The 26,267-nt window shown below is 44.9% G+C and overlaps 1 protein-coding gene across 1 annotated transcript in view; it reads left to right on the top strand.

Moving 5' to 3' along the window:
- The window catches only part of RAB24 (RAB24, member RAS oncogene family), an 82,752-nt gene that overhangs the window by 34,538 nt on the left and 21,947 nt on the right, over positions 1 to 26,267 (top strand). Inside the window, exons 3-6 of the mRNA XM_063927959.1 lie at positions 19,543 to 19,611; positions 23,013 to 23,091; positions 25,828 to 25,895; positions 25,981 to 26,080. Coding sequence (XP_063784029.1) covers positions 19,543 to 19,611; positions 23,013 to 23,091; positions 25,828 to 25,895; positions 25,981 to 26,080 — 316 coding nt within the window. The remainder of the gene's footprint in view (positions 1 to 19,542; positions 19,612 to 23,012; positions 23,092 to 25,827; positions 25,896 to 25,980; positions 26,081 to 26,267) is intronic.

The raw sequence follows: 26,267 nt of genomic DNA, 5'->3' as shown, positions 1-26,267 counted from the left end.
ATTTCTCACGTTTATACTTAAGCAAATCACGTTTGTAATCATCAACTTGTTTGGACAATTTCTCCATCCAGTTACAGGACTTGTCATCCAACAGAGTCTGTGTGTGCATAGCTTCAAATGCTTCAAGTTTAATCTTGGTGTTGTTCATTTCTCTGGTAGCTTCCTCTATCACCAAGAGTATCAGGTCTAGAGAACACTTGTTCAGAATGGCACACCACCTTTTGCAAAAGGCTACATTGTGTCGACCGATGGTCGGTATATTCCTAACCCTGAACCCTCTGGGTATTTTCTTTCCTTTAAAGTATTCTGACAGGGTTGCACCATGGTAATAGAAATCTACCTCTCGTTTCTTTAATCTGAATAAATCCCTGTAAATATCGGTAACAGGAATATTGGTCATGTCAGAAAAGATGGCACCCTTGTATACTATGCCTTCAGCATCTAAATCAGAGAACGACAGAGTCTCTCCCACATCCAGTGAAACACGAGTAAACTGATCATTCATGTTGATTTGGGAATCCATTGTAACTAAAAATCAAAACTCGATAGACAGACGTGTAAATATCACCATACAGGTGCGTCTGACCTATGAGCAAAGAATAGTCAAAAACAAACAGCAAGACGAAAGTCACATTTCCGTGAAATCACTTCAGGGTGCCTTGACAAATTTGTATGATGAGTCCTCTTGCACTAGGACACCCACACAATACACAATATGCAAAAAGTCCGGCACTCACTGTTACTGGAAATACTTTCCCCGTTGCCTTCCGCAAATACAGCTCACACTGTTATGTAGAAAGAGATTGAGACGGCGGCACTCAGGAAATAAAACACAACCACAGCCACTTGTGTAGGCCAACGTTTCAAAGCATGTGCTTTTTCGTCAGGGCAATAACAAACATTAAAAACACTTACCCTTAAATGTGCTCCACCTCACCGTCAAAGTCCGCGCCTCGGGCTTCACTTCCGCTATACAGGCGCTCCAAAATGACGTCACCCAGTGTGCCCTTCACCATAGAAACCAAATCAACATACATGAAAATTACATCATGTTGATCAATACATGAAATATCAATACATCAGACTATTTGATCTATCGCACGACATATATTATCATGAGGCTCATCAGCAATAGAATCAATGAGGCATAACAGCATATCAAATAAAGCTATTCAAACCAGTTTGTTCATTTAGACCCCGCGGACTCAGCGAATCCAAACGAAAGATCCAGCGTGCCTCACATTGCAGTAGAATTTTGGACCTATTCCCACCCCTTACCAATGGGGTACATGGTCAATAATCATATGCTTAAGCGCAGTCGGAGAATGACCAGCCAGGGCAAAATGTCTTGCCACTGGCTGGTCACTATGTCCAGACAGCACAGCTTCCCTTATTGCATACCTGTGTTGGCCCATTCTAACTTTGAAAGAGCATTCTGTTTTACCCGTATAGTATTTACCACACGGGCAAATAAGCACATAAACAATACATTTGGACATACAGGAGAGTCTGTGTCTAATTTTAAATACTTGACCAGTAAACGGATTTTTAATAGTATCACCTATCTGCATATAGCCACAGGTAACACACCCAGTGTAGGTTTACCCAAAAAGGTCATAGGTACCTTTTTGTCAAAATTAGTTATATCATTATGCACAACATAGTCACGTATGTTCCTTCCTCTGGAATAACTGCACATAATGCGCTTACTAGTTATACTGGGTAGATCCTTATCACTGGCTACAATGGGCCAATGCGACCGGATTGCTTTCCTCACTTTATTACTTGCAACATTGTATCGGTTTGGCCAGATAATCTTATTAGCTACCGTGTTCTTAGATTTGGGCTTTAAAGTGCTTTCTCTAGGAATAGACATTACTTTCTGTTTGAGTTTTATAAGGGTCTGTTTATCGTAACCCCTAGCCACAAACTTATATATATATGTATATATATATATATATATATAAAACATGCCCAAAGAGACATTAGTCTACTGGGTTCTAGAGTCAACGCCATGTCGATTTTAGCTAGAAGTGTCCTGTGGAACATGCAATGGACAGGTGATGCCGACTAAAAGAGGCATATGGAAGGTTTACCTTACAAGGCTGAGGAATTGTGTGGAGAAGGGCTCTCTGACCTGGTCTCCACAGCTATAGCTGGTAATTCTGATCTTTTGCCTTATATTCCCTCACAGCCTAAGAAAGCACGACATTATCAAATGCAGTCCTTTCGGTCGCAGAATAATAAGAAAGTACGAGGAGCGTCCTTTCTTACCAGAGGTAAGGGTACAGGGCACAGCTAGTTCCCAGGAACAGAAGTCCTCCCCGGCCTCTACTACATCCAACGCATGACGCTGGAGCTCCGCTAAGGGAGTCCGCCCCAGTGGGAGCACGTCTTCGACTCTTCAGCCACATCTGAGTTCACTCACAGGTGGTTCCCGGGGCAATAAAAAATTGTTTCTCAGGGTTACAAGCTGGAATTCGAAAGGTGCCTCCTCGCCGGTTTTTCCTTATCGGACCTACCGGCTTCTCCCCCAGAAAGGGAGATAATATTAAATACAATTCACACATTGTATCTCCAACAGGTGGTGCTCAAGGTTCCCCTCCTGCAACAAGGAAGGCGATATGACTCAACCTTGGCTGTAGTCCCGAAACCGTACGGTTCGGTCAGACCTATTTTTAAAATTTAAATCTCTGAACCTATACGGGAAAAGGTTCAAATTTAAAGTGAAATCGCCCAGAGCGATCATCGCCAGCCTGGAAGCGGGGATTTGATGGTGTATCTAAACATAAAGGCTGCATACCTTCATGTTCCCATTTATCCACCCCATCAGGCGTACCTGACAATTGCGGTACAGGATTGTCATTACCAATTTCAGGGTAATTGGCGGAAATAATGGTGCTCCTACGCAAGCAAGGGCGAGATCAAAAGAGCAGTTGTTGAACAGCGTGTCACTTTCGCTGAAGGTGTCACAGCAACACGGCTGGATTCTCAGTTTCCCGAGGTCACAGTTGGTTCCTATAACTCGTCTGCCCTTCTTGGGTATGATTCTGGATACAGACCAGAAATGGGTTTACCTTTAGATAGAGAAGGCCCAGGAACTCATGACTCTAGTCAGGGACCTATTGAAACCAAGACAGGTGTCAGTGCATCACTGCACTCGAGTCCTGGGAAAAACATTCCCTTCAGCAGGTTCCATGCGAGGACTTTCCAATGGGACCTACTGGACAAGTGGTCCGGGGCACATCTACAGATTCATCAGTTAATCACCCTATCCCCCAGGGCCAGGGTATCTCTCCTGTGGTGGCTGCAGAGTGCTCACCTTCTAGAGGGCCGCAGATTCGGCATTCAGGACTAGATCCTGTTGACCACGGACGCGAGCCTCCGTGGCTGGGGAGCAGTCACACAGCGAAGAAATTTCCAAGGTCTTTGGTCAAGTCAAGAGACTTGTCTTCACATCAACATATTGGAACTAAGGGCCATATACAACGCCCTACGTCAAGCGGAGACCTTTCTTCGCGACCAACCGGTTCTGATCCAGTCAGACAACGTCACCACAGTAGCTCATGTAAACCGCCAAGGCGGCACAAGGAGCAGAGTGGCGATGGCGAAAGCCACCAGAATTCTTCGCTGGGCGGAGAATCATGTAAGAGCACTGTCAACAGTGTTCATTCCGGAAGTGAACAACTGGGAAGCAGACTTCCTCACCAGACATACGTCCTGGAGAGTGGAGACTTCATCAGGAAGTCTTCGCATAGATTGCAGTTTGGTGGGGACTGCCACAGATAGACAGGATGGCGTCCCGCCTCAACAAAAAGCTGATTGCGCCTGGTCAAGAGACCCTCAGGCAGTAGCGGTAGACGCCCTAGTGACACCGTGGGTGTTCCAGTTAGTCTATGTATTTCCTCCTCTTCCTCTCATACCCAAGGGTTGAGAATAATAATAAAAAGGAGGAGTGAGAACAATCCTCATTGTTCCAGATTAGCCACGAAGGATCTGGTATCCGGATCTGCAGGAAATGCTAACAGAAAATCCGTGGCCTCTTCCTCTAAGGCAGGACCTGTTGCAACAGGGCCCATGTCTGTTCCAAGACTTACCGCGGCTGCGTTTGAAGGCATGGCGGTTGAACGCCGGATCCTAGCGGAAAAAGGCATTCCGGATGAGTTCATTTCTACGCTGATAAAGGCTAGGAAGGACGTGACATCTTAACATTATCACCGTATATGGCGAAAATATGTTTCTTGGTGTGAGGCCAGGAATGCTCCTACGGAAGAATTTCATCTGGGCCGTTTCCTTCACTTCCTACAAACTGGAGTGAATTTGGGCCTAAAACTTAGGCTCCATTAAGGTTCAGATTTTGGCCCTATCCATTTTCTTTCAAAAAGAGTTGGCTTCTCTAACAGAAGTTCAGACGTTTGTAAAAGGAGTGCTGCGTATTCAGCCTCCTTTTGTGCCTCCGGTGGCACCTTGGGATCTTAACGTGGTGTTAAGTTTCCTAAAGTCACACTGGTTTGAACCACTAAAAACGGCAGAGTTAAAATATCTCACGTGGAAGGTGGTCATGTTATTAGCCTTGGCTTCGGCTAGACGTGTGTCAGAATTAGCGGCTTTGTCACATAAAAGCCCCTATCTGGTTTTCCATATGGATAGAGCAGAATTGCGGACCCGTTCGCAATTTCTGCCGAAAGTGGTATCATCTTTTCATATGAACCAACCTATTGTAGTGCCTGTGGCTACACGTGACTTGGAGGATTTCGAATTACTTGATGTGGTCAGGGCTTTGAAAATTTACGTGGCCAGTACGGCTAGAGTCAGGAAAACTGATGCGCTGTTTGTCCTGTATGCATCCAACAAGATTGGTGCCCCTGCTTCAAAGCAAACTATTGCTCGCTGGATTTGTAACACGATTCAGCAAGCGCATTCTACGGCTGGATTGCCGTTACCAAAATCGGTCAAGGCCCATTCCAGTAGGAAGGTGGGCTCTTCTTGGGCGGCTGCCCGGGGGGTCTCGGCACTACAGCTTTGTCGAGCTGCTACTTGGTCGGGTTCAAACACTTTTGCAAAATTCTATAGGTTTGATACCCTGGCTGAGGAGGACCTCATGTTTGCTCAATCGGTGCTGCAGAGTCATCCGCACTCTCCCGCCCGTTTGGGAGCTTTGGTATAATTCCCATGGTCCTTACGGAGTCCCCAGCATCCTCTAGGATGTTAGAGAAAATAAGATTTTACTTACTGGTAAATCTATTTCTCGTAGTCCGTAGAGGATGCTGGGCGCCCGTCCCAAGTGCGGACTTCTTCTGCAATACTTGTATATAGTTATTGCTTCAATAAGGGTTACATTATAGTTGCATCGGTCTTGCACTGATGATATGTTATTTTCATACTGTTAACTGGGTATTTATCACAAGTTATACGGTGTGATTGGTGTGGCTGGTATGAATCTTGCCCTTGGATTAACAAAATCCTTTCCTTGTACTGTCCATCTTCTCTGGGCACAGTTTCTCTAACTGAGGTCTGCAGGAGGGGCATAGAGGGAGGAGCCAGTGCACACCAGGAACTAAATTCTTTCTTAAAGTGCCCATGTCTCCTGCGGAGCCCGTCTATCCCCATGGTCCTTACGGAGTCCCCAGCATCCTCTACGGACTACGAGAAATAGATTTACCGGAAAGTAAAATCTTATTTTTGCCCAGTGTAATTTTACGTAGTGCGCCTAAAATGGCTGCCTCACTTGGACCCTGCATGGGTAGCAGGAATACTCCTGCAGCTGATGACCCAAAATGGCTGCCACACCCGTTGTATTATTTCCATGCTCTCTGTATTACATGAAAAGCTTTTCTTTATTACATTGTTTTTGTAGTGTATTATGTTCATTTTATCTAAGTGTTTTGAGTCCTATTGGAGAAAGAACGCTCTATAAATAAAATTATTATTATTTAAACCTAAAAGCACTAGTCTTTTCATTAAAGCTCATAGTCAGGTGAGGCCGAGATTGCAAAACTGGTTTGTCAGTATAAACAGCACTTTTACATGCATGAATGGATCCTTCAACAGTGAGTTTCAAAACAAGCTCAGTTTCATTATAAACAGTACGCCTAGAAGACCGAATTCAGTGGATGACTTTGTATTTGATAAATCTGGACCTAATGGCCCATACCCACTGGCCGATATATCGCCCGTTCTATTGAACGGCCGATATATTGCGGGCCCATCGGCCAGTGTGCACGGGCGATATGTCTGTGAACTCCGTCGTTGTGAACTCCGTCGTTCACAGACATATCGCGTCAGCCCTGCAGCACAGCCGACGGCCAATATGTCTACCGATATATTGGTGCATTGCTGTGTTTGTATGGGCGGTCGGCTGACCGCCCGTACAACATGCTACGGTAGCCGGTGGTGATTGACAGCTGAATTGGGCGGGCATGTGTACATGCCCGCCCAGTTCATGACGTCAGTCCCCGACGGATCGGGCAGCGTGTATGCACAGCACACTGCCAGATCCGTCCATAGATATATCTGCAGATCAATTGATCTGCAGATATATCTATCAGTGTGTACCCACCTTTAGTTTACTTATACCCCTTTCAGACATAAGACCCGGTAATTTCCCTGCTCAGTCCCAGGTTTTTGATCTTTGAAAAATCCTGGTTTTTGCTGGAGACCCCTTTCACACTTAACCTGAGACCTGGGAAATTTCCGGGTCGACCCCTTTCAGACATAAGCTTGGTCTGCCCTGACTGCAAGGACAGACCAGGTTACTCTCATGTCACACACACACTTCTTACGCATACACATGTCACACTCAAACACACACATACATTTAATATACACACATGCCAAATTCATTCATACATACATACATACATACATACATACATACATACATACACACACACACACACACACACACACACACACACACTCACACTCACCACAACAGGTCGCCTCTCTGTTAGCTGCGCCGGCTGCTCAACTACACTGCAGCACGGACAACAGCAGCCGGCGCACTCCCCCTCCAGGCAGCCCTGCACCTTCCAGTCCAGCGCCAATCAGAGGCATGTAGGTGGGAGCAAATTCCCAGGTGCACCTTTCAGACCTAAGCCAGGTTGTCTTCCCCTGAGAATTGCAGGGTCGGCAACTGGGGAACGTGTTCCTGGGTTGGGACCTTTCACACATGGCAAATTCCCGGGATGATGCGCGTTCATGTGCAAAAACCCGGGAATTTGGAGCGTGTCTGTTTATTTTGTTAGTCTCATATTTTTTTTTAACCTTTAGAATATCCAGAAAAACTCTGCTAACATGACATTCAGTCACCTCTATATGAAATTAAATAAACAATTATAAATGAAGGATAAAGTTATAAAATAGGGGAAGATTCAATTGTTATTCACGCCGGTTGCCACTAGATGGCACAATTAAATTGTTGCATCATTCGGTTGCGAATGGCTCCCTGAGCTGGTGAGCAGAAATTAGTGAAAAGATATGCCCAAATGGCACTTTTCGCTTCACGCCCGGTTTACATGGCTAAATCCGGTCTGTCTGGGCACAATCAGCGCAGGATTTTTTTTTTCTGAATTGTAAGTTCCGATCTCCTGTCACTTTAGACGGGAGGTTGAGTGCATGGCCAGCACAAATAAAAATGTAATTCACCCTTAGGCTTAAGGGGACCATATGGTTATCTTTAATTTTATTTTCTTGTTTAGTTATATTATCCCATGATAAGACCACCATGATAGATATATATATATATATATATATATATATATATATATATATATATATATATACACACACACACACAAGTGCAAATAGATATATAATATGAATATGTTCCTATATTCAGAATAATAGATGTTCAAATCTATTCACACTTGCTGTACAGTTCATGCTGTTGGTTTCTGCCATCAGCCATTTTGTGAGTGAGCCCTTTCAATAAACCTAAAATGAAAACAGATAGGAGTTATAAATTGTCCTGCACAATCATAACCTTGTCTTAAAGATCTTCAGTTCTGATCATTTCCTAAAACATTTTCATATACTGTATATCTGTTAATGTTCCTATTTGCTCTTTGTATAAGCCAATTTGTACTTTGAATTTAGTGGTCACTTATGGACTTTTGGCAATAAGAGATGCACAGGTCATATAAAATCGCCCTGTGTCTGACTGAGCAGCCATATCATAGCCCATCTCGCAACCAGATTGTAGTTTGAGTCAGGCTGTCTGTAAGACATGAACAAACACACACACATCTGCACACAGCAACACACATACTTTATAAACCTTGTTATTTCTTGCCCAAATACTATTCGTAAATGTTCACAGCAAGAGCTCTGCTTGTATGCTAGTTTATTCTACTGTCGTTATATTACCCTTTGATTTAGGAACAATTCTAGTAATGGGTTTACAAATCTATTATCTATTTTCCTTAAGTGACAAAATATGTCACCAGGTGAGCCCATGTATATGCACATCGGTGTAGGTGATTAGCACACGCCACTGGCTGTAACTCCACTCACTAAAAAAGAAGCTGAGGTACACTCCTTTACTTAGGAACACGCCTCTACTACATGCACACCCTCCGCCCATGTTGTATTTCCACACTCCCTCAGGTATAACCATACTCCTCACTTATATTCATTGTGCACTCACCACCACTGACACTCAAGTACAGTGCTCGCAACAGATACAGCAATCTAATCAACTGTCACCAATATACGCATGTACTTTAGCATTAACGTGGGGCCTGATAAAGCTAATTATTTATCTTGAACCTAAGCAATATACTTATTAAAGACAACATACGCAATAGGCGCACGAGGTGCCGTAATGGTACGCACTTAGCGTAGCAGACGCTAGGCCGTGGTCGAGACGCACGAGCGGCACGTTCGCTCACGGCTTACGCTTGGTATCGAGCACGCTATAGGCGGCCCGAGTACCGTAATGCTACGCTAATAGCGTAGCAGACGCTGTACCGCGAGAGCGGGATACGAGCGGCGCTGACGCTCACTGATTTACACACAGACAACCTTGTAACAACACACTATAAGGGTATGCTTATACTGTAAACCTTAGTACTGTAATATTATCACAATGTAACGCTGATTAACCTTTATGATATGAAAGCTGTTTGAGCGACTGAGACGCTAAAAAAAAACCTTTATACTAACTAGTGAAACACACACTCCTTGCTAAGGTTCCAACACCTTTACTGACGATATTTAGTACGTAAAAAGGGGAAAACAGATACAGTTCATACACTACAGACCTGACATTAATACCTAAACACAATAACTAAGTAGAAATACAAACACTAGCAAACGATTGCAAATACAAATAAACAGAAAGAGGATAAATGGCAAACACTTATAGGTTAGCTACAAAAGAACAATTGCATACATACAGAGTAACGAAATGGCCACAGAGAAAAACTTACACACGTGGGAATGAATCGCATGCGCTATCTGGAAACCAGCTCTCAGTCATCACGGGGAAAACCTTGTGGAGAGAAGTGAGGCTGGTCTGGCTATGGGGGTCTTTATATACACAACATACTGTACAATACAATACAATGGGCCCTACAATCTCATTGTTCATTGGACACAGGAATGTCTCTCTGCACTATGACAAAAGGTCATAGGTGGATTTGAACAGGTGGGCTGTGACTTTTTCAAACTGCTCAGATGGGAGGTATCCTCAAGATTCCCGCCGCATGGATAATGAACCGCAAATACAGTAAATGTCCATAAACTACTCATAGACATAACTATACGCAGGAGCGATTAATCTCTACCTAACCAGCACCGGCTTGTTTCTAATAAAATACTCTTCAGTTAGGTACCAGACACCACTGTTCAACCTTTGTCAGACCCTTTGTATCGTGAAAAGAGGAATTCCCAGGTCCCTGAACCATTTACACTAAACATACTTGCAGACATTATTAAGGGGATTAATATCTACAAAACACATTATAAAGGTTAAATATGTAGCGATCAAGTCGCTCGCTAGTCGCACACAAACTCTACCGTAAATGCACATCCCCGCGCGCAGGCGACGTGGGAGCGTCCCTTACGCAACCTGAGGGGATGCGTACGCATGGGGGAGTGGGTGCACGAGCAGCGGGCATGTGCATTGGGGTTAGTACATGGCGATGAGAATAACGATATTTTTCGACTTTGACAGGCCTAATTCTGAGATGATCGTAGCAGCAAATTTGTTAGCAGTTGGGCAAAACCATGTGCACTGCAGGGGGGGGAGGGGACAGATATAACATGTGCAGAGAGGGTTAGATTTGGGTGCGGTGTGTTCAAACTGAAATCTAAATTGCTGTATCAAAATAAAGCAGGCAGTACTTACCCTGCACAGAAACAAAATAACCCACCCAAATCTAACTCTCTCTGCACATGTTATATCTGCCCCCCCTGCAGTGCACATGGTTTTGCCCAATTGCTAACAAACTTGCTGCTGCGATCAACTCAGAATTACCCCCATGAGCAGCTGTCACGCATGATCATTGTGGCTGCAATGAGTAACTGTCACTCTGAGCCACCCCGATCCCCCTTCCCCCGAAACCTGCTCTGTACTGACTGCTTCTTGTAGCTGTCACAGTAGCCAACCCCAAAATGCTCCAATATGTTTGTGTGTATTCCTAGAAAGTTACGAGTGAAGTTCTTCACTGAGTTATACACAAAGGCTGACTGTTATTCTGTGGCACCAGGGCACCTAAAGTGGCCTAGAACAGTGCTCTTAGACATGCTTCAAAATACATTAACCCCTTGCTTACTGGTATACAATGGTTAGCCGGCAACCATGCTATATCCTGCAACGTCATTTTTTTCTAAGAGTGATCATGACAACGTTAATATACTTCTATTTATTTTGAATAGGCTAGAAACAATCCCTTCCCGCCCAAAGTTACTTTGCACCATCCTGATTCCAGTTTACATCCGTTTTTGCATTGGTTTGGCTTTGCTATGAATAACCTTTTTATTTCTATGTGACTCTTTATTCACATAGAAATACAAAGTTGGCTGGTTGAAATGTTAGTCTGGTAATGTATAAGAACAATGGATTATCCCAAAATGCCGGAATACGGTCAATCAAACAAGTTGGTTAATTCTGTAATAATCTTTTTATTTATGGCCAACTTGGGAGTGCAATGAGGACTATGGGATCAATCAAATTAACTGTGAATGGTGCGAAGTTGCATTGCCGTGCCATTTAAATGCCGGCATTGGCACCCAATCTCCCACCCTTCACAGCCTGGCTTCAGGGGTGTATTTAGGTGCCCAAGCGCCCCTGGCAAAGTAAAGGACTGGTGCCCTCCCCCCACATTTGAAATAGGGGCGTGGCCATTCAATAGTACCCCAATTCAAATTACACCACAGTAGTGTGCCTTGCTCACATTACACAGCACAGTAATGTACATTATTCACGTTATACTACACAGTAGTACCCCTTATACACATTATGCCACACAGTAGTGCCCATATATCTATCTATCTATCTATCTATCTATCTATCTATCTATCTATCTATCTATCTATCTATATGTATGTATGGGAAGGCGTGCATGCTCCTGGGAATTTTATATTATGATATCAACCTATAAATATAGAATCACACCCACTACACATGCGCACACACACAATTAGCAGCCTTACACACAATACCCACAGTAGTTCTCATTACACATAATGTCCCCAGTATAGTGTCAGATGCACATAATGTCCACCAGTATAGTGTCAGATACACATTATGCCTCCGAGTATAGTGCCAGATACACATATGCCCCCACAGTGCCAGATACACATACCCCCACCGAGCCAGACACTCGTATGCCCCTATAGTGCCAGACACTTGTATGCCCCCACCGTACCAGACACTCAAATACCCACACAGTGCCGGACACTCAAATGCCCCCACAGTGCCAGATACACGTATGCCCACACAGTGTCAGAGACACATATGCCCCCACAGTGCCAGACACACATATGCCCCCATGTTGATTTTACTATTAAAGGCAGCACTTTTAGGTAGATTCACTTTTAGAGGCAACAGCTTTATCCCCCCACCCTCAACAGCAGGGATGCCCATTACTGATCAAAGAATGCAGCAGCAGCCACTGTAATTGGCGCCGGGGTCCAGCACCGCACCACAATACATACAAGAAACTCTACATACTGTAAACTACACCTCCCAGCAGCCGCTGCTGCATACCATGATCATTACTTGGCATCCCTGCTGGTGAGGAACTACACAGGGGTGGGGGGATAGCTGATAGCTGATGGATGGCGCCCCTCCTCGGCTGGTGCCCCTGGCGAGTGCCATCCTGGCCAATAGGAAGATACACCCCTGCCTGGCTTCTGCATGAATATGCACAAAATTACTCGCTGCCCTGTGGGGCAGCGAGCACTTTTGAGCTAGTTTGGCCCGCCTTAAAGTGAAGGATATCGTGGCTAATTGGATTGACCCCTATATTTGGGCAACACAGAGATAGGGTGTTACATTATCGTTCTATCTTTACATTTCTTTTACTTTTTGATATCTCTTTTTCTCTGACGTCCTAGTGGATGCTGGGAACTCCGTAAGGACCATGGGGAATAGACGGGCTCCGCAGGAGACTGGGCACTCTAAAAGAAAGATTAGGTATTATCTGGTGTGCACTGACTCCTCCCTCTATGCCCCTCCTCCAGACCTCAGTTAGATTTCTGTGCCCGGCCGAGCTGGATGCACACTAGGGGCTCTCCTGAGCTCCTAGAAAGAAAGTATATGTTAGGTTTTTTATTTTACAGTGAGACCTGCTGGCAACAGGCTCACTGCAACTAGGGACTAAGGGGAGAAGAAGCGAACCTACCTGCTTGCAGCTAGCTTGGGCTTCTTAGGCTACTGGACACCATTAGCTCCAGAGGGATCGACCGCAGGACCCGTCCTTGGTGTTCGTTCCCGGAGCCGCGCCGCCGTCCCCCTTACAGAGCCAGAAGCATGAAGATGGTCCGGAAAATCGGCGGCAGAAGACTTCAGTCTTCACCAAGGTAGCGCACAGCACTGCAGCTGTGCGCCATTGCTTCTCATACACACTTCACACTCCGGTCACTGAGGGTGCAGGGCGCTGGGGGGGGGCGCCCTGAGCAGCAATAAAAACACCTTGGCTGGCAAAATAATCACCAGAGGCTATATATGTGATAATTACCCCTGCCAGAATCCATAAAAAAGCGGGAGAAAAGTCAGCGAAAAAGGGGCGGAGCTACACACTGGCGCCATTTTCTCTTCACAGTGTAGCTGGAAGACAGCTCCCCAGGCTCTCCCCTGTAGTTTTCAGGCTCAAAGGGTTAAAAAGAGAGGGGGGGCACTAAATTTAGGCGCAATATTGTTTATACAAGCAGCTATTGGGGAAAATTCACTCAGTTATAGTGTTAATCCCAAAATTATATAGCGCTCTGGTGTGTGCTGGCATACTCTCTCTCTGTCTCCCCAAAGGGCTGTGTGGGGTCCTGTCCTCAGTCAGAGCATTCCCTGTGTGTGTGCGGTGTGTCGGTACGGCTGTGTCGACATGTTTGATGAGAAGGCTTATGTGGAGGCGGAGCAGATACCGATAAATGGGATGTCGCCCCCTGTGGGCCGACACCAGAGTGGATGGATAGGTGGAAGGTATTAACCGACAGTGTCAACTCCTTACATAAAAGGCTGGATGACGTAACAGCTATGGGACAGCCGGCTTCTCAGCCCGCGCCTGCCCAGGCGTCTCAAAGGCCATCAGGGGCTCAAAAACGCCCTCTCCCTCAGATGGCAGACACAGATGTCGACACGGAGTCTGACTCCAGTGTCGACGAGGTTGAGACATATACACAATCCACTAGGAACATCCGTTACATGATCCCGGCAATAAAAAATGTGTTACACATTTCTGACATTAACCCAAGTACCACTAAAAAAGGGTTTTATGTTTGGGGAGAAAAAGCAGGCAGTGTTTTGTTCCCCCATCCAATGAGTAGAATGAAGTGTGAAAAAGCGTGGGTTCCCCCGATAAGAAACTGATAATTTCTAAAAAGTTACTGATGGCGTACCTTTTCCCGCCAGAGGATAAGTTACGCTGGGAGATATCCCCTAGGGTGGATAAGGCGCTCACACGTTTGTCAAAAAAGGTGGCACTGCCGTCTTAGGATACGGCCACTTTGAAGGTACCTGCTGATAAAAAGCAGGAGGCTATCCTGAAGTCTGTATTTACACACTCAGGTACTAGACTGAGACCTGCAGATAGTGCTGCTGCAGCGTGGTCTGTAACCCTGTCAAACAGGGATACTATTTTGCGAACATAAGACGTCGTCTTATATATGAGGGATGCACAGAGGGATATTTTGCCGGCTGGCATCCAGAATTAATGCAATGTCCATTCTGTCAGGAGGGTATTAGAGACCCGACACTGGACAGGTGATGCTGACTTTAAAAGGCACATAGAGCCTTATAAGGGTGAGGAATTGTTTGGGGATGGTCTCTGGGACCTCGTATCCACAGCAACAGCTGGGAAGAAAAATTTTTACCTCAGGTTTCCTCACAGCCTAAGAAAGCACTGTATTATCAGGTACAGTCCTTTCGGCTTCAGAAAAGCAAGCGGGTCAAAGGCGCTTCCTCTCTGCACAGAGACGAGGGAAGAGGGAAAAAGCTGCACCAGTCAGCCAGTTCCCAGAATCAAAATTCTTCCCCCGCTTCCTCTGAGTCCACCGCATGACGCGGGGGCTCCACAGGCGTAGCCAGGTACGGTGGGGGGCCGCCTCAAAAATTTCAGCGATCAGTGGGCTCGCTCACAGGTGGATCCCTGGATCCTTCAAGTAGTATCTCAGGGGTACAGGCTGGAATTCGAGGCGTCTCCCCCCTGCCGTTTCCTCAAATCTGCCTTGCCGGCAACTCCCTCAGGCAGGGAGGCTGTGCTAGAGGCAATTCACAAGCTGTATTCCCAGCAGGTGATAGTCAAGGTGCCCCTACTTCAACAAGGACGGGGTTACTATTCCACACTGTTTGTGGTACCGAAACCGGACGGTTCGGTGAGACCCATTTTAAATTTGAAGTCCTTGAACACATACATAAAAAAATTCAAGTTCAAGATGGAATCGCTCAGGGCGGTTATTGCAAGCCTGGAGGAGGGGGATTACATGGTATCCCTGGACATCAAGGATGCTTACCTACATGTCCCCATTTACCATCCTCACCAGGAGTACCTCAGATTTGTGGTACAGGATTGCCATTACCAATTCCAAACACTGCCGTTTGGACTGTCCAGGGCACCGAGGGTCTTTACCAAGGTAATGGCAGAAATGATGATGATACTCCTTCGAAAAAAGGGAGTTTTTAATTATCCCGTACTTGGACGATCTCCTTATAAAGGCGAGGTCCATGGAGCAGTTGTTGGTCGGAGTAGCACTATCTCGGGAAGTGCTACATCAGCACGGATGGATTCTATACATTCCAAAGTCACAGCTGGTTCCTACCACACGCCTGCTGTTCCTGGGGATGGTTCTGGACACAGAACAGAAAAAGGTGTTTCTCCCGCAGGAGAAAGCCAAGGAGCTGTCATCTCTAGTCAGAGACCTCCTGAAACCAAAACAGGTATCGGTGCATCACTGCACACGAGTCCTGGGAAAAATGGTAGCTTCTTACGAAGCAAAATTCCATTCGGCAGGTTCCATGCAAGAACCTTTCAGTGGGACCGCTTGGACAAGTGGTCGGAATCGCATCTTCAGATGCATCGGCTGATAACCCTGTCTCCAAGGACCAGGGTATCTCTACTGTGGTGGCTGCAGAGTGCTCATCTTCAAGAGGGCCGCAGATTCGGCATACAGGACTGGGTCCTGGTAACCACGGATGCCAGCCTTCGAGGCTGGGGGGGCAGTCACACAGGGAAGAAATTTCCAAGGACTTTGGTCAAGTCAGGAGTCGTCCCTACACATAAATATTCTGGAACTGAGGGCCATTTACAATGCCCTAAGTCTGGCAAGGCCTCTGCTTCAAAACCAGCCGGTACTGATCCAATCAGACAACATCACGGCAGTCGCCCATGTAAACCGACAGGGCGGAACAAGAAGCAGGATGGCGATGGCAGAAGCCACAAGGATTCTCCGATGGGCGGAAAATCACGTCTTAGCACTGTCAGCAGTGTTCATTCCGGGAGTGGACAACTGGGAAGCAGACTTCCTCAGCAGACACGACCGACACCCGGGAGAGTGGGGACTTCATCCAGAAGTCTTCCAACTGTTGGTAAACCGTTGGGAAAGGCCACAGGTGGACATGATGGCGTCCCGCCTAAACAAAAAACTAGATATTGCGCCAGGTCAAGGGACCCTCAGGCAATAGCTGTGGACGGTCTAGTGACACCGTGGGTGTACCAGTCGGTTTATGTATTCCCTCCTCTGCCTCTCATACCAAAGGTACTGAGAATAATAAGAAAACGAGGAGTAAGAACGATACTCGTGGTTCCGGATGGGCCAAGAAGAGCTTGGTACCCAGAACTTCAAGAAATAATATCAGAGGACCCATGGCCTCTACCGCTCAGACAGGATCTGCTACAGCAGGGGCCCTGTCTGTTCCAAGACTTACCGCGGCTGCGTTGGACGGCATGGCGGTTGAATTCCGGATCCTAAAGCAAAAGGGCATTCCGGAGGAAGTCATTCCTACGCTGATAAAAGCCAGGAAAGAAGTAACCGCAAACCATTATCACCGTATTTGGCGAAAATATGTTGCGTGGTGTGAGGCCAGGAAGGCCCCAACAGAGGAATTTCAGCTGGGTCGTTTTCTGCACTTCCTACAGTCAGGAGTGACTATGGGCCTAAAATTGGGTTCCATTAAGGTCCAGATTTCGGCTCTGTCGATTTTCTTCCAGAAAGAACTGGCTTCACTGCCTGGAGTTCAGACATTTGTAAAGGGAGTGCTACATATTCAGCCCCTTTTTTTGTGCCTTCTGTGGCACCTTGGGATCTCAACGTGGTGTTGAGTTTCTTAAAATCACATTGGTTTGAGCCACTTAAAACTGTGGATTTGAAATATCTCACGTGGAAAGTGGTCATGTTATTGGCCTTGGCTTCGGCCAGGCGTGTGTCAGAATTGGCGGCTTTGTCATGTAAAAGCCCTTATCTGATTTTCCATATGGATAGGGCAGAATTTAGGACTCGTCCCCAGTTTCTCCCTAAGGTGGTATCAGCTTTTCACGTGAACCAACCTATTGTAGTGCCTGCGGCTACTAGGGACTTGGAAGATTCCAAGTTACTGGACGTAGTCAGGGCCTTAAAAATTTATATTTTCAGGATGGCTGGAGTCAGGAAAACTGACTCGTTTTTTTTATCCTGTAGGCACCCAACAAAATAGGTGCTCCTGCTTCTAAGCAGACTATTGCTCGCTGAATTTGTAGCACAATTCAGCTGGAGCATTCTGCGGCTGAATTGCCGCATCCTAAATCAGTAACAGCCCATTCCACGAGGAAAGTGGGCTCATCTTGGGCGGCTGCCCGAGGGGTCTCGGCTTTACAACTTTGCCGAGCTGCAACTTGGTCAGGGGCAAACACGTTTGCTAAATTCTACAAGTTTGATACCCTGGCTGAGGAGGACCTTGAGTTCTCTCATTCGGTGCTGCAGAGTCATCCGCACTCTCCCGCCCGTTTGGGAGCTTTGGTATAATCCCCATGGTCCTTACGGAGTTCCCAGCATCCACTAGGACGTCAGAGAAAATAAGATTTTACTCACCGGTAAATCTATTTCTCGTAGTCCGTAGTGGATGCTGGGCGCCCATCCCAAGTGCGGATTGTCTGCAATACTTGTATATAGTTATTGCCTAACTAAAGGGTTATTGTTGAGCCATCTGTTGAGAGGCTCAGTTATATTTTATACTGTTAACTGGGTATAGTATCACGAGTTATACGGTGTGATTGGTGTGGCTGGTATGAGTCTTACCCGGGATTCAAAATCCTTCCTTATTGTGTCAGCTCTTCCGGGCACAGTATCCTAACTGAGGTCTGGAGGAGGGGCATAGAGGGAGGAGCCAGTGCACACCAGATAGTACCTAATCTTTCTTTTAGAGTGCCCAGTCTCCTGCGGAGCCCGTCTATTCCCCATGGTCCTTACGGAGTTCCCAGCATCCACTACGGACTACGAGAAATAGATTTACCGGTGAGTAAAATCTTATTATTACTTTATTATTAGTTTGCTATTCATTAATTATTTTGCTTGTAGTTACTTTTCTTCTTTACTACTTATAGTCTACTTTTTTTAGGTTATCTCTTGTTTATTTTCTAAGCCTAGTATTCCCTACAAGCTCTGTCCTTAGATTTCTGCCAGGCTTCGTTAAAGTGCGTTTCTGCTTCCCTTGTGGTAATGGGTGATGAGAAAGGGAGAGAGATCTTGCTCCTGCACTTTGTCCAGGTATGTGAGAGCGTGGCCAAGAATTTTGATTCTGTTAGACAGTGCACTCAGGCATGTAAATTGCTTCTCACCTGTAGCTGAGTCTCGGATCACCACATTCTTGAGTGTCTTGGTATGTGAGCTGAGCTGAGCTGCACAAACAGAACTGGTTTTTCTATGACAGCAGGGCATCTCTAAATAATAAGCACGGAATGTCTGACTAAACTTCCAAAGCTGGGGGTATTATTATGGCGTTGGTCCCACTGTTTGCTGCTGTAATAGCCTCCACTCATCTGGGAAGGCCTCCTAGTACATTTTGGAGCATGGTTGTGGTGATCATCCAGTCAGCCACAAGAGCGTTAGTGAGGTCAGGCACTCAGCAGTTCAGTCGTCCCAAGGTGTTTTATGGGATTGAGGTCAGGTTTCTACTGGTAGATGAGTCCAGTTTCTCCACAACAAACTCTGCAAACCATTTTTGGATGGACCTCACTTTGTGCACAGGGCTGTGTCACGCTTAAACAATTAAATTCCATGCATTTAACAGGTATATTTACCCTGCACGAAAATATCAAGCGTTCATAATACCACCACCAGACCCACCCACTGACATTGACATTGGGAATCTGTGTATACAGATGTCGGGGCAGTACACACGTATCCTGAAAAGGTGTCTGGTCGAATGGTCACAGCACTGATTTCTCATAAGTTTATGTGCTGCAGAACCCTTGTGGCACCATATAAGTAAAGAATAATAATAATAATAATAATAATAATAATAAGTACACACGTCAGTCTACCATAAAATTTCCTAAAACTGGATCATCATAAAAATGTTAATCAGCATAAAAGACAATGAATGTAAAAAGAGTACAAAATTATCATTGATAAAACCAATACCTTGATACGGTATGACATTGAATAATATAATGATGGAGGCATAAAAGTATGTAAAATGTACTAGAGTGGTCACTGAGTAGAATATCCAATTCACGTATTATATAGATCTCTATCTCATAGTGAAGGCAAATGTCATCTATGGAATACAGCAAACAGACACTAGAAGATTGAAGGCCAGTCACATTTAGTCATTGTACTGTAGCGTTATAGGGTAAGAGTGATTTCGTTTTTTCTCTTTTATTAATGCACTAAATTATCTTTTTTCAGACTATTGGTGCAGCATTTGTTGCCAAATCGATGAATGTGGGAGGACGCAATTTGATGCTGGGAATCTGGGTAAGCACTAAACTAAACTATCATTGATACACAGGTTTAACGGGACTATATATTTTATTTATTGTGCACCAAGCTTCACAAAGGTTTTCATTGCCTCCCTTTATTGTTAGAATGTTCATTTGTGATAGCGCTTTATTATGTCTCAGAAAGATTTGGTGTTATCGCTAATTATATAAAATTACTGACTACTCCAAAGTAGCCTTATCCACAATCATTATCTCCTGTAACAAAGAAGAAAATATAAATAGGCAGAGCCTTGGATGCTTACATATGTAACTATGGGCCTAATTCAGCATGAGTCGTAGTTTTGCAAAAAATGAAAAAGCTACAACTCCGTCCACTAGCAGAGGACAATGCCGCCCCACATGTCGGCCTGCCGGCCGTCCCCCCCCCCCTTCAAAAAATAATAAAAAATAATGCAAGCATTTCGCTAAATAGGTAAGTGCTCTCATCTTAGGGTAGCCCCTGCCTTCGCCTAGACTGCGAAGGCAGTCGCTGGGCCACCATGTTTTGGGTTGCAAACGGTCCAGACAAGCCTCTGTTGTCCGGACTGCGCCCCCAATGCCACAACTACACCCAGAAAACGCAACGCCATCACTTACACTGCGATTGCATGCAATCGCAATCTAAGTACTCGCCCATGCGCGCAGTGGAAATTGCCAATTCGCTATTTCTGCACTTCAGCGACTCATTCTGAATCGGCACCAATGTCAGGAAGTTATAAGAATTGATTGTAATTGAAAAGGAGAAAAAAATGTATATAACAGCCATTTGACCCAATTTAAGTACCCAAAATACTTTTACTATAGCCAATAATAAACTTCTGTACTGTTATTCGATGTTAGTTTAGCTTGTTTTGGGGGGTACAGGCAAATGTACCCATTTTTTCACGTTTCACTTTATGCACCAATTTTTGCAGTAATCCCGTTTTCAGGATTTTTTATTTGACTACGCAAATCGTGGGATCACACGTGGTATTTAAAAAAAGATGAGAATGTGGCAAAAACGTCAGTCGCAGTAACCTTGCCGCTAATTGAATGCGCCCCTATAGCTAGGTCCCATGACCTCTTCTCATTTTAAATCTGCATTACATTTTACAAAGGTAAAAAAAATACACTTACATTGAATATATAACACTAATAAACAGTAACAGTTTGTCACAGATTAAAAAATATTTTAAAATGTGCACATTTATTTATAAAGTGACAGTCTCACATAACTATATATTAGACACTCCTAAGAATTAATAATATGATCATTATATATCAAATGAATTGGAATATAAACACAAGGAATTGCAAGAAGGAACCTGTAAAGTAAAAATCTATACAATGGAGATGAGAGCCACTCATCCCACGCAAATAAAAATTCAACCGGATTTACATTAAAATGGATGTATTTGCAATAATTTCATATGACTGCCTTTATACGTAGTCCTTTCCTGTGTTACACTGGCAATGAGACTGCAGAGTCTCGGCACTAATTGAATACCCCCTAAAAGTGTGTTCAGTAGTTCTCTCTCTAGACAACACATCATTAAACAACGTTACATTTACCATCTGTTACAGATGAACAGTTTCTTTCATATACAGTATGTACCTTTCATACAAGTCTTCATGAGGTTAGCCCAGTGTTTCTCAAACTGTGTGCTGTGGACCCTGGGGTGCCTCGGGCTGGAGTTAGAAAACCAATTCAAATTATTAATGGTCAATGTAATAGGCAAAACCAGTGCTGGTGTCTGCCAGTCATAAAATATGTGGAGAAACAGAAGCAAATATTGTCCTTCACCATATAATTAAACCTAATTATGACATATAAACACAGTTTACTTAATTTTTTTTTTTTTTTTTTTACATTTCCCATTAATAAATTTTGGCCTAGGGGTGTCATGAAAAAAATTCTGATACTCTAGGGCGCCGTGATTCAAAACAGTTTGTGAACCACTGGGTTAGCCAATTTGGCTCTATAATCAGGCCATGTACTGGCAGGAGCATGCTCAGTGTGCTCCTCTGTGCTCCTGAGGTAACATCCTGTGGCATTACGCTTCGAGCATTGAGTATGTTGGCTCTTATAATAATAATAATAATAATAACATGAGATCAGTGCCACAGGAACCTATGCACAGTAGCTAATGTACATAATGTCTATTGCATTAATGACAAAGATTGAATGATTTTTCATAACCATTTTAGATTAATAAATTGCACATTTCAATGTTAGGGTGCCCATACACTAGACGATATTATGAGCGATTTGGCTGTTTTTAACGGATGGAAATGACGAATCGTTCATAATAGTGCAGATCGTTCAGTGTCCATGAACGCTAACTATCACGATGCGCGGCCCTGCTGGTCGTTGGTCGGAGCTTCTGATCTTCCCTGCTGCAGGGAAAATCTGAGGCTATAGTCAACGACGGCATGCTCCTGAATGTAGATGTAAGCTATATCTTATGTGCATTGTACTGTATCGTTTGCCAGGGAGCTGCCGGGGGAGTTCAAGGGAAATCGTTAAAGATAAATCATCTATTACAAGTCGTCTAGTGTATGGGCACGATGGGTATTATGTACATTGGGGCTTATGTATTAAACCTGGAGAAGTGATAAAGCAGTGATAAGTGCAAGGTGATAACGCACCAGCCAATCAGCTCCAATATGTAAATGTACAGTTAACTGCACCAGCCAATCAGCTCCTATCACTGCTTTATCACTTCTCCAGGCTTAATACATCTGCCCCATGGCTCTTGTTGAAACAGAATGACCCTCCACATTGGGATACCAAATACAGATGTGTCCCCATACATCTTTGCTGCAGTCAGGTCAAACACTGCCTCTTGGCATGCCAGGTCCCATGAAACTCTGCTAGTGTCAGGCGTCTTTCTTGTCACCAGGAGACTGTGCTGATTAATTTGATATGCAAGACTTCAATCTTTGTGCGACTGAGTCTCTGAATCTGTATATGAAGGACTACAATGCAGCGGCTGCAGCTGTTTTCCATGCCAAGTTCTGTTGTGCTTCATATACAAACTCAGTCTCACAGTAAGTAATCAGCACAGCCTCCTGGTGTGTCCTAGCCACATCATGTTGGGTGTAAGAGGCACTTTTGTCAATAAAAGATGCCCACTCTAGTAGAAATGCGCAGTACCTGTCAGCTCACTCGTGACGGGCATCTCCCGCTGCGTGGCGTATTGATGTTAGATATAGGAGGACTCATCTGTAAAAACAGAGAAATCCATTATCTTAATGTTTTATTTTTGTAGTATCAATCACTATGTATAAAACCACAACAATCCTAGTTATCCCCACAGGTTGCCCAGTATAACCATGTTTAATGTGGAAGAAACTATGGTTTAATATTTCCTGCGATTTTCTGTCTCGCACTGATGCTACAGTCTTTGCCCACAGGATACTGCAGGCTCCGAGCGTTATGAAGCCATGAGTCGCATTTATTACCGGGGGGCCAGAGCTGCCATTGTCTGCTATGGTGAGAATATTTTTAATGTTAGAATTTGAAGAAGATTGAGACCTACTACATTTGTATGTTTCATATAGAGCAAAAGTCGCATCTCTATTATTCCCAAGGACAAGCATGGTTTTATTTTTACATTCACTCATTCCTACTCAGATTCCTGGATTTGGTAGACATGGGTCCTGACATGGGTGGCTTCCTACTTATTGTGCTATAGAAGTTGGCCTCTGAGCGTAATCCATGGCTTACATCCACTTCACATTATAATAAAGTGCCCATTTTCAGGTAGAATCGGCACCATTCTGCTAGTGGGCATTCATGCGGGACGTAGTTGTGTGACCGGCGGTCAGGAGACCACCGGTCACATTACCGACGGCTACATCCCGCCCCCCCTCTAAATTCCGACAGTCGGCATGCCGACTAGCAGGGACTATTCCCAATCGTGGGTGTCCGTAGGGGTGGTCTTCAGTATGCCGACTGACGGGATCCCGGCGCACAGTATACCGGCGCCGGGATCCCGACAGCCGGCATACCGACACTTATTCTCCCTCATGGGGGTCCACGACCCCCCTGGAGGAAGAATAAAATAGCGTTGCGCGTGTAGCGTGGCGAGCGCAGCGAGCCCGCAAGGGGCTCATTTGCGCTCGCCACACTGTCGGTAAGCCAGCGGTCGGGCTCCCGGCGCCGGTATGCTGGTTGCCGGGAGCCCGACCGCCGGCATACCGTAGTGAACCCGTCCATAGAGTGGGAATAGAAACTGTGGCGAGCGCACCGAGCCAGCAGTGTGGCGAGCGCAGCAATCCCGCAAGGGGATCCCACGGCCGGAATACTGACCACCGGGGTCCCCAGTAGCGGTAACGCATACCCAGAGCATTCATGCAAGTCTCTACCCAGCACAATATTGCTGAGTATTTGTTAACATTGATGAAAGCTGTACTAAACTGTAGCTAGCAATGAGCAGTTTAGTTTCCATTGTCTAACTTAGATTAGACTAGTAGTAACAGATGGTTGGTTGCTGTGGTTTGAGAAGATGCTAGCAGAGCCCCCATTAGGCCATACCATGGCAGCCAGACTTCCTAATTTGCACTAGATATATAAAAGCGAATTGCTGATTGGTTGATGGCTTAAGCACACATGGGGCATGTCTATGCAGTGTTAGGAAATTAGCCTTTCTGTGTCTTTGGTTCCAGGTGCCAACATTCTGACTGCATTGCTGCATAACACTTGTACCTGCAAAATGTGAAGGGAAACAAATCTGAAAGAGAAAAGATGTTTCTGTCTCCATTTCTGCAGATTAGCTTTTCACAAGTACAGAGAACATAAAATTAAGACTGGAGAAGGCATAAGGCTGGGGCCACACATAGCTTGGCCAGGAGGGTTTTTTTGTGTGCACACAGATCCCGTTCTGCGGGATGCCGCAGAACAGGATCCGGCCAGTGACACACGGGATTTCACAGCCGCACTGTGTGAACACATACATTGAAAAGTATGTGTTCACACTGAAATCCCGTCGTCCTGCCATCCGGCCCGCAGCTGGATTCGGCGGCAGCGGAACTGCCACAAATGTGTGGGCACCTGCATAGGCGCCCATGTGCAGTCTCCTTGCGGCCAAGCGGGTCCCCCTGAATGGGACCCGCTTGGCCGCTATGTGTGGCCCTAGCCTTAAGAAGTGATAAAGCGGTGATAAGTGCAAGGTGATAATGCACCAGCCAATCAGCTCATAACTGTTAATTTACGTATTGGGGCTGATTGGCTGGTGCCTTATCACCATGCACTTATCACTGCTTTATCACTTCTTTATGCATTCTCCAGGCTTAATACATCTTCCACATTGTGTCAAAACAAAGCAGGATATATTACACCTCTGTATATTTTGTGAGTATTTTCCTCTGCTCAAGACATTTGAGAATGTCTCCCAGAGTATGCTGACAAGTCCTACGGACCACTGATGGTCAGAGGATCATAATTAAGTCTTGTTAATTTGCTTAAGTAACAACATAGTCCACAAGCTAATCTGAATCCAAACTGTCTTCTGTTTTCTGCTTATTGCAGTATTCAATTAATATAGGGTCTCCTCCGACAGAGAGGATCTGACACTTCAGTATTCAATTTGTGGGCATTTCTGACAGGTTTTTGCCCGTTTTCGACAATACCGATCCAACTTTTTTTTTAAACTTGAATCAGCATTGTCGAAAACGAGCTAAAAACCTGTCGGAAACGCCTGCAAAGCCGACAAAATACGTGGATCCGCAGCTAATCTGCCGATCCACATGTTTTCCGACAAGTCGGAAAAACGCAACGGACTTGAGTAGGTCGAATCCAGATTAGACCTATAAAAGTCGGAAAATTTAGTTTTTACGACTTGTCCGATCAATTGATTAGACCCCTTAGCTGGAAAGAAAGCAGCAAACAGGGAAACCTAGCTTAGATGCACCCTGTTGCCTCTTAAGAAATGAGTAGTCCTACTAAATCCAGGGCAGGAGTCCGCTTGTATCCTGGACATACAATAAAGCGGTATATAATTCAGCAGCCTTCTATATTACATTTAACCAAAAATCTACCCCAAACATTTTAAAGCTGAGTCTTGAGTCCGGCCATGCATAATGTTCTCATACTGCATTCCATGTCTGCACGGCTTGTAGTGAGGGGTTGGATGGTTGGAACTTCCAGTTTAGCCGCCTTTGTAGAGCAAACATTATAACATGAACTGTTATGAAATTGCAGCATTGAGAGTCCTGACTCTTGTTACAGATATCACAGACAGCAGCAGTTTTGAAAGAGTGAAGTTCTGGGTGAATGAACTGCAAAACTGTGAAGAGGTCGGTATATCTATTTATTGTAGTTTGCTTTATAATGTTCTCCTAAATAGGGCGCATCTAATAATGAGCTTCTTTCTGCTACCAGCACTGCAGGATTTACATTTGTGGTACAAAGAGTGACCTTATTGAACAGGACAGGAACATGAGACAGGTTGATTTCCATGATGTACAAGATTATGCAGACGGTAAGATTAAGGACACGATACTCTCTAAGCACAGACAGTAAGGCCACATACCCACTGGAATTCTTAATACTAGTAAAAGCAGATAGTGAACACTTTTCACAAGCATTTGTTCTAGTGTTTAGGAGTTTGCGCTAGATTTTACTATGCATTTAGCTGCGGTAAATTCTAAAAAGAAACACAAAAACAT

Source organism: Pseudophryne corroboree, chromosome 6 (assembly GCF_028390025.1).
Source record: "Pseudophryne corroboree isolate aPseCor3 chromosome 6, aPseCor3.hap2, whole genome shotgun sequence".
In the NCBI taxonomy this organism is placed as follows: Eukaryota; Metazoa; Chordata; class Amphibia; order Anura; family Myobatrachidae; genus Pseudophryne; species Pseudophryne corroboree.
This window is presented reverse-complemented; position numbering and strand designations above follow the sequence as displayed.